Genomic DNA, 17514 nt, shown 5'->3' on the forward strand with positions numbered 1-17514 from the left:
TCCATTTAAAGAGGAATTTCTTTTCCAAGGAAAGGTGGTTATTAGGATGGAAAGGAAAACCATTCTAGAGAGAAGACAAGACGGACAGTGGACATATGTTTTGTGGTAAAACACGCTGTCGCTCTGACAGCCAGACTCTCCTTCCCATCATTTCTTGCCTCCCTTTCCTTTATCCTTGGGCTTTTCTCCTGCCTTTTCTGGTACATTTTCCGGTGGCTTTTCTCCTTCCTTTGGCTTGTCTAACTTTTGCTCCTTTCCTGCAGGGGGAATCAGCACATTCCTTTTGACTCTCTTGCCTTTGAAATGTTTTCTTTGAAGACATATATCGATTAAGGCGAAAAGTCCAGCCACGCCAATAAGGATCTGGAAAACAAAAGAATGAACTTTTGCTTTTCATTCCAAAGCAGGCAGAGTCTCTCCTTGTTTCTAATTCGTCAGCAGGTGCCAGTTAACACATCCCTTGGTTCCCCCAGACGTCCAGACCCGACACTCCGACTTTGCCCCTCCCCCAACCTCAGCATCCCTCTCTTAAAACCCAGCCTGGGTGTGGCCCATTGCCTTGGGGATCAAGGCAGCTAGGAGGACGAAGCCCTTAGCTCAGCTGGCTCCCTGGACAGCATCTTTATTTAAGTGGCTTCTTCATTGGGAACATTGACCAGCTTTACTTTTAAACTTTGCACGGGTCCCAAGATTTTGCGAAAAGAAAAGAAGTCCTTTCCTTAAGTCAGGGGAAAACACCCATTCTCCAGAAGAGGTGATTTCTGAGCAAATAAAGTTCCCAACACGACTCACCACAGCAATGAAGTAGTGCATGGGCATGGTCTGTCGGCTTCTCACAGCTATGACTACAGCCCCCACAAGGAAGATGAAGGCGAACAGGTCATTGAGAAGGTCCTGAAAGCGTGGGAGATGGGAGAGTCGGTCACAACCAGAACCAAACCCCCATCAACACCCAGCCCGGCATCGCTTCCTCCAGAGGAGATGGTTTCCAAACTTCTGCCTAATTTTGTGTTTTTGTTTTGTTTTAAGATTTTATTTATTTATTTGACAGAGAGAGACACAACGAGAGAGGGAACACAAGCAGGGGGAGTGGGAGAGGGAGAAGCAGGCTTCCTGCGGAGCAGGGAGCCCGATGCGGGGCTCCATCCCAGGACCCCGGGATCATGACCTGAGCCGAAGGCAGACGCTTAACGACTGAGCCACCCAGGCACCCCAAACTTCTGCCTAATTTTAAAAATATATATATGAAGATAAATATACATCAGCCGGGTGGACATGCTCTGGTTCCCAGGGCTGGGCTCTCTTTGTGTTGAGACCCAAAGCTCAGGCTGCTTAACTGCCTTCATGGGCCCCCTCTGCTGCCATCTCCTCTGAAATCACACATTTAGTGGCTAATTGTTTCTTTCTTTTTTTTTTCTCCAATACTCATTTAAGTAAATGCACAACTGTTCAACTTAATGGTGAGTACAACCCTCCATCATCTTTCTGCTCTCAGGGCCAGCTCCCCTCTCTGGATCCAGAGTGGGCTATTATCGCTGGCAGGAGGCTCTGTTGGATTCTGGCCTCTCTGCTTGGGAGCCCGGCAGCTGCCTCCTCCACCCCTGCCCCCACCCCCCTCCTGCCTTACTTCCTAGACACTCCCCTCTTTGCAAGGCCACACCACCTCCTCCATCATCATCCTCCCTTTCTATCCCTTCTGGCCTCAATCTTAACCTTGCCCCATACTTATTTCCTTTACCTTCCTGAAAATGTCCAGATGTTTCCAGCTTGGGCAGAGGGCTGCTTTCCCTGCAGGTACCATGCATGGCCACTCCCTGGCATAGCCAAGCTTAGAGTTGGCCAAAGCATGGCCCTCGCAAGCCAGCTTCCTCCACCATCACTCGTGCAGTAGCCCAGTCTGTGCACTCTCTTCATCATGTGGGCAACAGCTGACTCGGCAGCCCTGGACGAGGCCCGCCCTTCCCCCTTGGTTTCCGTGATGCAGTTTTTCTGTTAATTGTCCTTCCCTGGCTACTTGTTGTGGGCCTTTTCTTTTCTTTTTCAGGGTTTTGAATTTTAATACATTTCAAACATACTGTCCCCACTCCCACTTCCAGCAGCCATGAACCACTGAGATTGAAGATGTTAACATCTTGCAATATTTGCTTAGAGCACTAAAAAAAAAAAAAAAAAAAAAAAGCCAGAAGTAAAACTTTGTGGAGCCACAGGGTCACCCTTTCATGCCTCTCACTCAGAGGCAGCCACACACATTGGAGCTAATGGGTACTTTTCCCAAGAGTGTATTCATATTTTCCTCCATATTATATATTCACAAACAGTATGTACTATTTTATGTGTTTTGCAAATTTAAATTTAAATAAAAGATATCTTCTAGCATTGGCTTTTTAAAAAAAAGATTTTATATATTTATTCAGAGAGAGCATGTGCATGCACAGGGAGGGGGACAGGAAGGGAGAAGAGGGAGAGTATCTCAAACAGATTCTGTGCTGAGTGCGGAGCCTGACATGGGGCTTGATCTTGCAACCCTGAGATCATGACTTGAGCTGAAATTGAGTCAATTCCTTAACTGACTGAGCTACCCAGGTGTCCCAGCATTGTTTTGTTTTTTTTTTTTTAAAGATTTTATTTATTTATTTGAGAGGGAGAGAGAGAGCACAAGAGCAGGGGGAGGGAGAAGCAGACTCCCTGCTGAGCAGGGAGCTGGATGCTGGTCTTCATCCCAGGATGCTGTGATCATGACCAGATGCTTAACTGACTGAGCCACCCAGGCCCCGCCCCCAGTATTGGCTTTTTAAACTTAACAAAGTTTGTGAGATTTATCAATTTTGAGAAATACATATTGAATTCATAAATTTTAACTGATGTATGCTATGAATAAACCAAACTAGAGACATTAGGTTGTTTCTACCTTTTAGGAAATTATTACTACAAACTCTGCTGCAGTGAAAACGCTTGTCTGTGTCTTCTGTACATATTTCCTCCTGGTAGGAATCAATAATCGAAAATCTCCCAGGGGCACCTGGGTGACTCAGTTGGTTAAGCGTGTGCCTTCAGCCCAGGTCATGATCCCGGGGTCCTGGGATCGAGTGCCGCATGGGGCTCCTTGCTCAGCGGGGAGCCTGCTTCTCCCTCTCCCTCTGCTTGCTGCTCCCCCTGCTAGTGTTCTCTCTGTCTCTCACAAATAAATAAAATCTTAAAAAGAAAATCTCCTAATGAAGAAAAGCCCAGAACCAGATGGCTTTACTGGTGAATTTTACCAAACATCTAAAGGAGAATTAACACCAATCCTCAAGCTCTTCCAAAAAATCGAAGAGGAGGGAACCACTCCCAAACTCATTTTATAAAGCCATCATTTTCCTGATACCAAAACCAGAAAAGGACACTACTGGAAAAGAAAATTTCAGGCCAATCCCTGATGGATAGTAATACAAAAAATCTCAGTAAAATGCCAGCAAACCAAATTTAGCAGCACATTAAAAGGATCGTTCACCATGATCTAGTAGGATTTATCCTTGGGAGGCAGGGATGTTTTAAACATATGCAAATCAATCAGTGTGGTAGGTCACATTAGTACAGTGAGAGAAAAGAATCATATGATCACCTTAATAGACAAAGAAAAAAGCATTTGACAAAATTCAATATCCATCCATGATAAAAACTCTTAACAAATTAGGCATAGAAGGAACATACCTCAACATAATAAAGACCATACATGACAAGCCCACAGCTAACATCATATTCAATGGTGAAAGGTTGAAAGCTTTTCCTCTAAGATCAGGCACAAGACAAGAGGGACCACTCTCACCAATCCTATTCAACAGAGTGTGGGAAATCCTGGGTAGAGCAGTCAGACAGGAAGAAATGTATCATCATATCCCTGATCTCATTTTTCTACTGGTTTTAAAATTTTTCTTTATGATGGCTTCTGTTGTAAAGTTTTCATGTGATACATAGTTTCTCCCTCTCTCTCGCTCACACACACATTCCCAAGAACATTTATTAAATATTCAGTTCATTTGGTTTATAATGGCCACCTCTGTTATATACCAAGTTGTCATATGTATGTAGGTCTGTTTCTGAGTTCTTTTATTCCTGTATTCGTTTTCTCAGGCGACCTTAGCAAAATACCACAGACTGGGTGGCTTAGACAACAGACATTTATTTTCTCATTGTTCTGGAGGCTGGATGTCCATGATCAAGGTGCCAGCATATTCAGTTTCTGGTGAGGGCTCTCTTCCTGGTTTGCAGACGGCTGCCTTCTTGCTAGGTCCCCACATGGCCTTTCCGTGGTGTGCACAGTGGCACGGGGAGGAGGCAGGGGGAGAGGGAGGGAGGAGAGGAAGAGGGAGAGAGAGAATGCTCTGTTGTCTTTTCTTATAGGGACACTAATCCTATTGGATCAGGGTCCCACTCTTATGATTTCATTTCATCCTAAGTACTAGTCTAGAGGCCCCATCTGCAAGCTTAGTCACTCTGGAGGTTAGATTTCAGCCTATAAATTTTGGGAGTACACATTCAGACCATAACAATTCCATTAGTCTTTTTGTCAATCCCTGAGCTAATACCAAAGCTTTATAGTAATTCCAATATCTTGTTGGGTGAGTCCATCCTTGTAAGAATTTTAGAATCACCTTGTAAAGTTCTAGGAACAACCTCCGTCAGGTTGAAATTTCTACTTAATTTATAGATTACTGTGGAATAAAACGAACATCATCTTTATGATAGCAGTTCTTCAGATCTGTGAATGTGGTGTATTTTTTCATTTATGTAGAGTTTTCTTATGTCTATTAATAAATTATGATCTCTGTGTAAAGTCTTACACATCTTTGAACAGGTTTATTCTAAGTTTCTTCTGGTTTCTGTTGCTGTTTTAAATGGTTTCTTTGAAAAGTCACATTTTCTCATTGTTCATTGCTGGTATTCTGGAACAATAGTGTGTTGGTCTCTGGTTGCCCTGTGGCACTCAAGCAGTTCTGGTAATTTCACTGTAGATTCTTTTAGATTTTCTATGTGGAGAATCATATTATCTGTGAATGATTCTAGTTTTTTTTCCCCCTTCCCAATTCATTCACTTTTTGTTTTTCTTGTTACACTGTGACTAATTTAAGATCTCCAGCACAGTGCTGTACAGAAGGAGGGATAGTAGGCATTGCTAAGGAAATGCTTCTAAAGTTTTACCATGAAACACAATGATTATTGTTGGTTTGGGTAGGTACTTATTAAGATAAAGATGTTCTCTTTTAAAGTAGTTTGCTAAGAGTTTCCTAAAAATTAGTATTGAATATTAGTTTTTCTGAAGCCCGTGAGATGACATGGTTTTCTCCTTTAGATACAAGATTGTAAATCAATAGAATTTTGCAGACTAAACCATCTTTGCATTCCTGACACATACCCTGCTTGATCATGATGTATTGCTTCCTTATATATTGCTTGAATCAGTTTGCTTATGTTTTATTGAGGATTTTTATAGCCACATTCAGATAAGCTATATATACTATATTATATATATACTTTACTTTCCTTATAATGTCTGGTTTTAAGATCAAAAGCCTATTAGATAATACAGCATATTATCAGGCCTTTAGAAAGAAAGAAGAAAAAAGGGACAGACCAATGAAACTGATTGTAAAGTCTAGAAATAAACCCTGCATTTGGGATTTTAACATTTAACAAAAATGCCAGTTAAAATCAGTGGGGAGGGGGTGCCTGGGTGGCTCAGTCATTAAGTGTCTGCCTTCGGCTCCAGTCATGATCCTAGGGTCCTGGGATCGAGCCCTGCGTTGGGCTCCCTGCTCAGTGGGAGGCCTGCTTCTCCCTCTCCCACTCCCCCTGCTTGTGTTCCCTCTCTTGCTGTCTTTCTGTCAGATAAATAAATAAAATCTTTAAAAAAAAATCAGTGGGGAGGGGCTCCTGCTTGGCCTAGTCAGTTAAGCATCTGCCTCTGGCTCAGGTCATGATCCCAGGGTTCTGGGATTGAACGCCATGTCAGGCTCCTTGCTCAATGGGGAGGCTACTTCTACTCCCTTCCCCTTGACCCTCCCCCCACTCATGCTCTCTCATTCTCTCTCTCACATGCGCTCTCTCCCCTAAATAAATAAAATCTTAAAAAATATAAAATCAGTGGGGAAAAGATATGCTATTTAATAAATGAATAAATTGAGTGATAAGGTAGAACAACTGGATAGTCATCAGGATATAAAGCTAGAGGGGCACCTTGGTGGCTCAGTTGGTTAACTGACTCTTGATTTCAGGTCAGCTCATGATCTTGGGGTTGTGAGACTGAGCCCCACATTGGGCTCTGCACTCTGCTTAAGATTGTCTCTCACCCTCTCCCTTTGCCCCCTTCTGCCCCCCTTCCCCACACACCCACCCACTCACGTGTATGCCCTCTCTCTCTTAAAGAAAAAAAGAATATAAAGCTGAAGTCATGTTTTACACCATATACCAAAATGACTCCAAATTAGTTTTTTTTTAAGATTTTATTTATTTATTTATTTGAGAGAGAGAGAGAATGAGAGAGAGAACATGGGGGGAGAGGGTCAGAGGGAGAAGCAGACACCCTGCTGAGCAGGGAGCCTGATGTGGGACTCAATCCCAGGACTCCAGGATCATGACCTGAGCTGAAGGCAGTTGCTTAAGCAACTGAGCCACCCAGGCTCCCAAAATGACTCTAAATTAACCAAAAGATTTGAATGTAAAAAGTGAAACAAGTGCCACATGAAAACATGGATGAATTTTTTATAACTTGTTTTTCTATTTCTTTTTGAGTCAATTTTATGTTATATTTTTTACAGGAAATTATTATCTAAACTTTCCAATTTATGGGCATAAAAATTCACATTTTCCCTGTAATCTTTAAAAATATATTCTTGATCTTTTTTTAAAAAGATTTTATTTATTTATTTGAGAGTGAGGGAGAGAGAGCTTGAGTACAAGCACTGGGGGAGGGGCAGGGGGAGAAGGAGAAGCAGACTCCTTGTGGAGCAGGGATCCCAATGTGGGACGCAACCCCTGGGATCATGACCTGAGCAGAAGGCAGGTGCTTAACCAACTGAGCCACCCAGGTGCCCTCTTTTTGATCTTTATACTAATATTTTTCTTTGTTCATTCTCTTTTTTCCCCCCTTGGGATCCATCTACTTTATTCGTCTTTTTCAAAGAACTAGATATTTTGTTTTATTAGTCCTCACTATGGATCTTTGTTTCCTATTTCATTAGTTTTAGCTCTTATCTTTGGCATTGCCTTCTTAATTCCATTGTTTTGTTCTGGTACCTTCTTACGACTATTAATTTTCAGTCTTTTCTAATTATATAGATTTGAATTTGAATAGTTTAGGGACATTCTACAGATAGGATTTGTGAATACTACATAAATACCAAATCCTCATATGTTTGGGGAACACACTAGATTTCCCCCCAAACACTTGGGGATTGAGATAAATTTTACTGATTGATTTCTAATTATATTACATTGAAATTAGAGAATATGTTCTGTATGATAATCAATTATTTGTTATTTATCTACATTTACTTTGTGATGTTATTGAGGATAATTTTTTAAAGATTTTATTTATTTGAGAGAGAGAGAGACAGAGAAAGAGAGAGAGAGAGTGCATAAAGGAAGAGGGAGAAGCAGACTCCCCGCTGAGTAGAGAGCCCAATGCAGGGCTCCATCCCAGGACCCTGGGATTTATGACCTGAGCCAAAGGCAGACACCCAACCGACTGAGCCACCCAGGTGCCCTGAGGATAATTTTTTTATTTAAAGATTTATTTACTTATTTGAGAGAGAGAGCCTGAGCAGGGGAAGGGGCAGAGGGGGAGGGGGAGGGGGATCGTCTCAAGCAGCCTCCCCACTGAGTGCAGAGCCCAACATGGGGCTTGATCTCAGGAGCCTGAGATCACATCCTGAGTGAAAATCAAGAGTTGGACATTTAACTGACTGAGCCACCCAGGCGCCCTGAGGTTAATTTTTATGATTGTTCCAAGTGTACTTGAAAAGAATATATAGCCTGTTCTGTTGGGTATAGGGTTCCATATGTTCTATGTATGTCATTGGATCGGCTATCAATTGCTGAAGGAGGCACGTTAATCTACCACTTATGGTTGCTGTTTGCAGCATGTTGTTCTTCCTTATAAATAAGTTCATTTTTGTTTTTTTATATTTGGGGGCTATCTTGTTAGGTGCATACAAGTTCAGAATTACTATACGTGGTGATCTTTATAAACTTAAAAAAAACATAAAATTGGCTTAATCTGGTATTAAAACTATGCCATTTTTCTTTTAGTTAGTATTTTCCTTTTATTATTTTTTCCATCTCTTATAGCTGGATTAAAAAATATCTATTCTTAGAGTCCTCTGTCTGTTAAGTGAAGAGTATAGTCCATTTATATTTGTCACCATTTCTGATATATTTGGATTTCTGCCATTTTATTTTATTTTTTCTATTTAACTATGCCACATCCCTCCCACCCCCCCCCCCCGCTTTTCCCTTCTATGAATTAACTCTATTCTCTTTTCACTCTTTCCCCTCAATAGGTTTGATGTTATATACCCGGAAATTCTGTTCTTTGGCAGAATACAAAATTATGTTTTAATATGTTAGTGTTAACATTATTACCAAATGTCCTTCCAAATCAACGACTTTTAATTCTTATCGTACACCACTACTGTGGTCTTAACCTGTTACTATGTTGCTGCCGCTTCAGTTCTACCTTGTTTTAGTGTTCTCTCCCCACCTCCCAAAACTATTAATATATTTTTTAAAACCCCAATTTTGTCTTAATGTTTATTTAGGTCAATCCACACGCTCACTAGGCTCTTTGCTTACTGTTCCTTTTTTACATGGCACACATTTCTTTTTGGTTTAATTTCCTTCTTCCTGAGGTACATCTTTTAGTAGTTCTTTCAGTGAGGGTCAGGGAAAAGAAATTGTTTCATTCGTTGTTTAAAAATATCTTTATTTTACTCTTGCCACCTCATCCCTTTAAAGAAATTATTCCAGTGTTTTCTGGCCACTGTTACTGCTGTTGAAATATATGAAGTTATGTCTAGTAGTTTGAGGGGTTTTGTTGTCTTTGGTTTTTTGTTTTTTTAAGGTAAGTTGTCTTTTGGTTTAATTTTAAGTTTTCCTTTGTTTCTGGTGCCTCTATGACATGCCTAGGTGTGGTTTTGTGTTTATTTATTTTTCTTGGTACACCTTTGAGGATTCATGTCTTTCATTGAATCTAATATTAGTCTGGCCACCTCAGCTCTTTTTTGGTCACTATTTACATGGAGTATCTTCCCATTTTTACTTTCAACTTATTTGTATCTTTGGACTAAAGTGAGTCTCTTATGTTCATATTGTATCAGTTTAAAATGGATCATTTAAGAAATCCATTCTGATAATCTCTTAGAGAGTTTAATCCATGTGCACTTAAAGTAATTACTGATAAGGACTTATTTCTGTCATTTTGATTTTTGTTTTTTATATATCATATCTTTTTGTTCCTCAATTCCTCCATTATTACCTTCTTTTGTGTTTAATTTTTTTGTAATGTACCAATTTCATTCCCTTCTCATTTCTTTTTCTACATATTATTTAGTTAATTTCCTAGTGGTTACATTGGGGTTCCAATTAATATCTTAAATTTATAATAGTCTAGCTTGAATTGATACCAACTTTGCCTCAGTAGTACACAAAAACTGTTATCATCACAAATTATATCTTTACATACAGTCCCATTAACATGGATTTATAATTATTGTTTTATGCATTTGTCTTTTAAATCATATCAGAAAAAAGAAGTTACAAACCAAACATACAATAATACTGGCTTTTATATTTACCTATGTAGTTACTGTTATTGGTGTTCTTTATTCTTTTATGGCTTCAAGTTACTGTCTAGTGTCCTCTCATTTGAGCCTGAAGGACTCTCCTTAGCATTTCTTGTAGGGCAGGTCTACTAGCAACCAACTTCCTCAACTTTTGTTTTATCTAGGAATGTCTTAATTTCTCCTTCATTTTTGAATGATAATTTTGTTTTAAAAATATGGAACGCTTCACGAATTTGCGTGTCATCCTTGCGCAGGGGTCATGCTAATCTTCTCTGTATTGTTCCAATTTTAGTATATGTGCTGCAGAAGTGAGCACTTGAATGATAATTTTTTTCTTTTTTTATTACTATGTTAATCACCATACATTATGCCATTAGTTTTTGATGTAGTGTTCCATGATTCATTGTTTGTGCATAACACCCAGTGCTCCACGCAGAATGTGCCCTCTTTAATACCCATCACCAGGCTAACCCATCCCCCCACCCCCCTCCCCTCTAGAACCCTCAGTTTGTTTTTCAGAGTCCATCGTCTCTCATGGTTCGTCTCCCCCTCCGACTTACTCCCCTTCATTCTTCCCCTCCTGCTATCTTCTTCTTTTTTTTTTAACATATATTGCATTATTTGTTTCAGAAGTATAGATCTGTGATTCAACAGTCCTGCACAATACACAGCGCTCACCATAGCACATACCCTCCCCAATGTCTATCACCCAGCTACCCCATCCCTCCCACCCCCCACCACTCCAGCACCCTCAGTTTGTTTCCTGAGATTAAGAATTCCTCATATCAGTGAGGTCATATGATATATGTCTTTCTCTGATTGACTTATTTCACTCAGCATAACACCCTCCAGTTCCATCCATGTTATTGCAAATGGCAAGATCTCATTCCTTTTGATGGCTGCATAATTTGAATGATAATTTTTTTAAAAGATTTATTTATTTATTTGCGAGAGAGCGCATGTGTGAGCAGAGGGAGGGGCAGAGGGACAGAGGGAGAGAGAGACAGAAAGAAGCATACTCTGCACTGAGCGTGGAGCCCAATGCGGGGCTCAGTCTCATGATCCTGAGATTATGACCTGAGCTGAAATCAAGAGTCGGGTGTTCAACTTACTGAGCCACCTGGGTGCCCCTTGAATGGTAATTTTTAAAAAAAGATTTATTTATTCATTTGAGAGGCAGAGAGCGCAAGTGCAAGCACAAGCAAGGGGGAGGGTCAGAAGGAGAGGGAGAAGCAGACTCCCCACTGAGCAGGGTGCCTGATGTGGGGCTCAATCCCAGGACCCCATGGTCATGACCTGAGCTGAAGGCAGACACTTAACCAACTGAGCCACCCAGGTGCCCCTTGAATGGTAATTTTTGAAGGATAATTTCAATTTTGAAGGGTATGTATTCATTTCCTGGAGTTGCCATAACAGTACCACCAACTAGGTGGCTTAGAACAATGTAAATTAAAAAAAAAAAGAACAATATAAAGTTATCGTTTCATGGTTCTGGAGGCCAGAAGTCTGAAATCAAGGTGTTGGCAGGGTCATGCTCCCTCTGAAGGTGCTAGGAAATGATCTCTTCTGTCCTCTCTTCTAGCTTCTGGTAACTTTAAGCATTCCTTGGGTTGTTTCGCCTTCCTATCTTCTTCTTGTGTCTTCTCACATCACCTTCCCTCTGAACATGTCTGTCTCTGTGTCCAACTCTCCCCTTTTTATAAAGATACTAGTCATACTGGATTAGAACCCACTCTAATAACCTCATCTTAAGTAGATCATCTGCAAAGGCCCTTATTTCCAAATAAGGTTATGTTCACAGGTACTGGGTATTAGGACTTCAGCATATTTTTAGGGGACACAATACAACTCATAACACGTAGCAAATTTAAAAGATTTTAAAATTTAAAAGAATTCTTAGTTGACAGGATTTTGTTTTGTTTCTTTCAGGACTTTACATCATTCCACTGCCTTAGGGCTCCATGATTTCTGATGAAAAATCAGATGTTAATCTTATTTAAGATCCCCTGTACGAAATTAGTTGCTTCTCTCTTGTGACTTTCAAGACCTTGTCTTTGTCTTTGGACAGTTTGATTAAAATGTGTCTCAGTGTGTATCCCTTTGAGTTTATTCTTCTTGGTCCTTTTTGGATGTGCAGATTTGTATCTTTTATCAAATTTGGAAAGTTTTTAACCATTTCTGCGGATTTTCCTTCTTCCCCTTTATCTCTCTCCTCTTTTGGGATTCAGCATATTTTAATATACTTGATGGTGCCCCACAGGTCTCTTCAATTTTCTTCATTCCTTTTTTCTTTCTGTTCCTCAGACTGGATAATCTCAATTGACCTATCTTCAAGTTCACAGATTCATTCTTCTGCCTGTTCAAATCCACTGTTAAATTAATCTCATCAGTTTTTCATTTCAGTTATATTACTTTCAGCTCCAGAATTTCTTTTGGCTCCTTTTTATAATTTCTCTTTACTGATATTTTCTCCTTGTTCATGAATTGTTCCCCTGATTTTAGTTCTTTAAGTATTTTTAAGATAACAGATTTAAACTCTTTGTCTAGTAAGCCTAATATCTGGGCTTTCTCAGAGACAGTCTCTATTAATTTTTTTCCCCCACGAATGGGCCATACTTTCTTATTTCTTTGCATGCTTTATAATTCTGGGCATTTTGATTACTATAATATAGTGACTCTGTAAATCATATTCTTCTCCCTCCCCAGGATTTGTTGTTGCTGATTGTTGTGAGGTATAGGCATTTGTATATTTAATGACTTTTTTCTAAACTGTTTTTTTTAAAAGACTGAATTCTTCCAGTGCTACCACTGAAGTCCCTGTTTCACTAGCTTAATGGTCAGGTAGTGATTTGAAAGAGATTTCCTTAAATATCCAGAAACAAACAAAAATACTCTCCCAGTCTTTGCAAGTTGGCTTTGTGTTGAGGCACTCCTTCAACACTTGTCTAGGCTGTTTAGAACTCTGTTTTCACTTGCTGCTTGTGCAGAGCCTAAAGGTCAGCAAGGTGCAAAAGTTTAGGGTCTTTTGTGAGTGTGTGTCCAGCCCTCAGCATGTGTGTGGCCTTCTGGATTCCCTGGTATGTGTGCTAGCTTTTCAAAGCTCTTATTCCCCACTGAATCTCCTTCCCTAGCCTCTTCCTTCCCAAACTTCTGGTCTATTGCTTGCCTCATCTGATTTCCCTTGCCTCAGGTGGTTATGGTTAGTAGATATGCCTTTAAAGGAGGCTGCTTCAGCTCTGAAAAAGCTCTGTGGCAGGTGAAACAAAGTCAAGTTCCTGGTCCCATCCCTCAAGGAGCCACCAGACCGGTAAAAACACACAATCATAATTTTTTGAGAACAAGGTCTCTATTGTTCCCTCTGCTACCAGCGAGGAATGTGACCAGGAATGTGGGCTATTGTCTTCATGGCTATGGACAAGCTAGGATGTGAGGGTTGGTGGGTAGGTACATTAAAATGCCACAAGACTCTCTTACCAAATTCAACAGCTTCTTTTTTCTTTTTTCTTTCTTTTTAAGATTTTATTTATTTATTCATGACAGACAGAGAGAGAGAGAGAGAGAGAGAAGCAGAGGGAGAAGCAGGCTCCCAAGGAGCAGGGAGCCCGGTGTGGGACTCGATCCCAGGACCCTGGGATCATGACCTGAGCCGAAGGCAGACGCTTAACCATCTGAGCCACCCAGGCGCCCAACAGCTTCTTTTTTCATTAAGCATTCCCCTAGTTGTTGTAAGGTTTGTTTTTTTTAAGATTTTTATTTTGTTTATTTGAGAGAGAGAGAGAGCACAAGCTGGGGGATAGGCAGAGGGAGAGGGAGAAGGGAGCAGGGAGCCCAACATGGGGTTTGATCCCAGGACCGAGATCATGACCCAAGCAAAAGGCAGATGCTTAACCATGCCCAACATGGAGTCTGACAAGGGGCTCAATCTCACAACCCTGAGATCACGACCTGAGCTGAAACCAAGAGTCGGATGCTTAACTGACTGAGCCACACAGACGTCCCATAAGTTTTTTTAAATTAGATTCCAGAGTTCTGAAAAGGTTGATTCTGACAGTTTTTGTCAGTGTTGCTTTAGTGGAGAGACAGAGTTTTGGCGTTCGCAACTCTGCCATTTTTAGTGATGTCACTCATTAAATCTGGAGAGTTCTCAGTCATTTTCACTTTGAGTATTTCCCCTCTTCCATTCTTTTGAGCCTTTTCTTCTGGAATTCCTATTAGGCTAATGATGGACTTTCTCAATCCATTTTCTCTATCTCAACTTCGCTCATATTTTCTCTCTTTATTTCTCATTGCCATATTCTGGGTAATTTCCCCACATCATTTGGTTTGCTAATTCTCCAGTTTTGTCTGATATGCTTTATAACCCATTTATTGACATTTTTATTTCAATAACTGTATGTTTAATTCTAGATATTATATTTTAGGGGCACCTGGGTGGCTCAGTTAAGCGTCTGCCTTTGGTTCAGGTTGTGATCCCAGGGTCCTGGGATCAAGCCCCGCGTCGGGCTCCCTGCTCTGTGGGAAGGCTACTTCCCCCTCTCCCGCTCTCCTTCTGGTGTTCCCTCTCTGTCTCTCTGTCAAATAAATAAAATCTTTAAAAATATAGATATTATATTTTATACTTTAAAAAAGATCTTTTTATTCTGTCCTCAGAATGTCTTATTCTGTTCTTAGAGCTCTGTTTATATCTTTGATTATTTTAAGTGTATTTCTTATTATTTTCAGACAGCTCTTCTATTAATCTCATATTCTCAGGGTTTTAATCCTCCCATTTGTTGTGTTTGCTGATTCTCAATTCCTGGACATGGGGATTTTAAAATCAGGTGTCTTGTAGTTTTGGACTGTGAGTTTGTTCTTGGCAAGCCCCCTGCCCCCACCTGTCCTGTGAGAACCTCTTTATGCTTTGACTGGGACTTTGCATTTGTTTCTGTCAGGAGTCCCAGGGACATCATTAGAACATCACTAAGTTAGGATCCGATTTTATGCTAATTCCCAGGCACAAGTTTTCTAGGCTGCATGAAGGTTTCCAGGAGGAAAGTAGTTAACAGTTCAAACCAAGTCCATACAAAATTCAGGCCCAAGGTTTCTATTTCTCAAGGTGGTCTTTCTTTTCTTTTTTCTTTTTCTTTCTTTCTTTCTTTTTTCCTTTCTTTTCCTTTTCCTTTTCCTTTTCTTTTCCCACTCAAAGCTCAGACAGAGATGAACATGGCTTCTTGTTCCTGTGTCTTCTCTGCCTGTCTTCTCCCTGTCTTTGCAGGGTGCTGGCTTATGCAGGGGTCTTAGTTCTGAATCCCCATCTTGCTCAGGACCAAGGCCTCACCTCTGCTAACTGAAGAGTGTATGCACATCCACACTCTTGCTTCCTGGAGGCAATACTTCATGGGCCAGTCCTACCCACACTTCAACAGCGGACTGGGCTCCACTCCTGTTTTTCATTTCTGGCACTTGTGTGTCTCCTTTTTTTTTTTTTTCCTGCCGGCTCAGACATTCATCTACTGCAGTTGTGTTTACATTTTCCCTAGTAGTTTTAGATAGGTGCAGTAGGAGGATTTTCAGGGTTTATTGATTCTTCATTTTGTTGGAACTAAAAGTATCTTCTCAAGTTCTTTGGCTTTCCCTTTACTTTGTCCTCTGCTTATCCCTCTCCCAAGAGTCGTATTTGGTCCTCTTCTCCTTTCTCCCTATATTGGGGGTCCTCACCTACACTGCTGAGACCTATGAATCCCTGGGCCTTAGTCACTTTTGATAAGGAAGCAGAACTGAGTGCAGTTAGGGACTCAGAATCTACAGACAAAGCTGGGTTTGAATCCTTTTTCTGCCACTTGCTAGCTGAGTTACCTGGGAGTACGTGATGTGGCCCTCCTGAGACCTTTCATATGTAAGGTGAGTGAAACCCCGAGTTTAGTGCCCTGGAGGTACACTGTGAATGTGCAGTGAGATGGAAGTTAGGTGGGTGCACTCTGTGATCACACAGGTGATGGCCAGGGATTCAAGGCCCTGAGTCCTCAGGCACAGCATCAAGTACTTTGCATTTATTTCTCAGGCACAATCGCATGAGAGGTTATTACTGTCCTCATGTTACAGATGAAGGAAACAGAGGGCAGTGGATGACTGCTTTGGGCTTAACATCCTTTTTTTTTTTTTTTTTTGAGAGAGAGAGAGAGAACATTCACATGGAGGAGGGGCAGAGGGAGAAGGAGAGAGAGAATCTTAAGCAGGCTCCATGCCCAGTGCAGAGCACTACAGGGGCTCGATCTCACAACCCCGAGATCATGACCTGAGCTGAAATCAAGAGTTAGATGCTCAACCGACTGAGCCACCCAGTGCCCCTATGCTTAACATCCTTTACAGGGAAAGTCACTGGAGATCTAAGACTGCTTTAGAAGGGATTTCTTTAAAATTCTCATTTTATTTTACTGATTTATTGGAAGATTGGTTTTCTTCTTTGAATCCTGGGGATGGGCTACGTTCTGGGGTGATCTCTCCACACTCAAGTGTGAGCTGGCACAGAAGTGGAAGGAACAGCTGGTTGCTATACGGCCCCTGCTCCCATGGAGAGCAAGGCTTCCAGAAAGCAAAGACCTCTTCCTTTGACCACCAGATAGGTAAGAAGCCCACCCTGCCCCCCAACCCCCAAGCTGCCTTTTCTACCTACCTTCAGCTGCCCCTACCCTGGCCCACCCGACGTGCTGAGCCCATGCCCTGGGCACTAATGTGGAAGGTGGCGCATGTCTCTCTGTTCAGTCACTTCCAGGTACCCAAACATACGCATGAATGCATCCCAGCCGCAGGCACTCCCCACCTCCTCTCACTTACGGAAATAGGCCACAGGATGAAGGGCATGTATCTGTTGATGGCGAAGGTGTAGATAATGAAGAAGAAGCAGAAGACGGACAACTCCATGGTGATGATGAGTGTCAGGAGAGGGTGCACGGTGGTCCCCGTGAACATTACCAGTGCAGCTATTAGGCAGCCCTGCTGGGAGACATACACCTGAGCTATGGCAGAGGGCTCTTACTGGCTCTACAACCCTTCCCGAGCCCCTTTGGAGCCTGCTCCTTCTCCCTCTTCCCATCGTCGGACCCCCATCCCCCCGCCCAGGGATACCAGACCAACTTACCGAGCTCAGGATCTTGACCTCAGCGTGCCCCATAACCCAAAACTCTTTATTGCTGTCCTTGAGTTCCCACTTGTAGCGGCGACACCCCTTCCTCATGCCCACTTCATCCTTGGGCTGCACTGACTTTTCCTTTTTCTTGGGCCCCTGGTCTTTCTTGTCTTGGGGTTTGGGGTCCGATGACGCCGGAGGGGGCGGGGGCGCAGCTGCCGGTGCCGGCGGCGCAGCTGCGGGCGCCGGGGCGGCCGCTTTGCCCTTTTTGCCTTTGTCAGCCATCTTTCCGTGGGAGTTCTTAACTTCTCACCGGCTGCCGGATCTCTCCTGCTGTCCCCGGATAGGCCTGGCCTCTGAGCGAGTCTGGTGCCCACCGACCCGCCCGGAGGTCCCGCTCAGCCAACGGCCAGGAGCCGGCGAACGCCAGTGCCTGGCGCTGCCCCGCGCGCCGCGTCTCCTCGCGCCGCCTCACCTGGCTCCGGGCCGACCCGGTCGCACCGCGAGGACCCCAGTGGGTGCCGGGCCGGCTGCCTCCAGGGCCACCCACCCCCCCACGCGGGAGCCCCCGCCCCCCCCCCCAGCCGTGGA

General features: G+C 42.4%; 1 protein-coding gene and 1 non-coding gene across 3 annotated transcripts; both read right to left on the bottom strand.

The window, feature by feature from the left end:
• Positions 1-17416, bottom strand: CMTM2 (CKLF like MARVEL transmembrane domain containing 2). Of its 2 annotated transcripts, none has more exons than XM_027619753.1 (4): positions 16936-17416; positions 16632-16793; positions 793-894; positions 1-363 (listed from the first exon to the last, which is right to left on the bottom strand). In XM_027619753.1, the coding sequence occupies exons 1-4, from the start codon at positions 17206-17208 to the stop codon at positions 148-150; spliced, it is 753 nt and encodes a 250-aa protein (XP_027475554.1). In that variant the 5' UTR covers positions 17209-17416; the 3' UTR covers positions 1-147. The 2 variants fall into 2 exon arrangements, with proteins under 2 accessions (XP_027475554.1, XP_027475555.1); XM_027619754.1 differs by having other exon boundaries at positions 16632-16790; positions 16936-17410.
• LOC113936826 lies at positions 10028-10134 on the bottom strand. Its single transcript, XR_004819782.1, has one exon. It is a non-coding gene; the product is annotated as a U6 spliceosomal RNA (small nuclear RNA).
• Positions 17417-17514: the final 98 nt, after the last annotated feature.

Source organism: Zalophus californianus, chromosome 17 (genome assembly GCF_009762305.2).
Source record: "Zalophus californianus isolate mZalCal1 chromosome 17, mZalCal1.pri.v2, whole genome shotgun sequence".
Lineage (NCBI taxonomy): Eukaryota > Metazoa > Chordata > Mammalia > Carnivora > Otariidae > Zalophus > Zalophus californianus.

Excerpts from the sequence above, each read along its gene's own strand:
- CMTM2 (XM_027619753.1), bottom strand. The coding sequence starts at position 17,208 with ATGGCTGACAAAGGCAAAAAGGGCAAAGCGGCCGCCCCGGCGCCCGCA. Across the intron at positions 895-16,631 it reads TCATCCTGTGGCCTATTTCC|GACCTTCTCAATGACCTGTT; the intron begins GTAAGTGAGAGG and ends CCACGCTTTCAG. Across the intron at positions 364-792 it reads TGCACTACTTCATTGCTGTG|ATCCTTATTGGCGTGGCTGG; the intron begins GTGAGTCGTGTT and ends TTTGTTTTCCAG.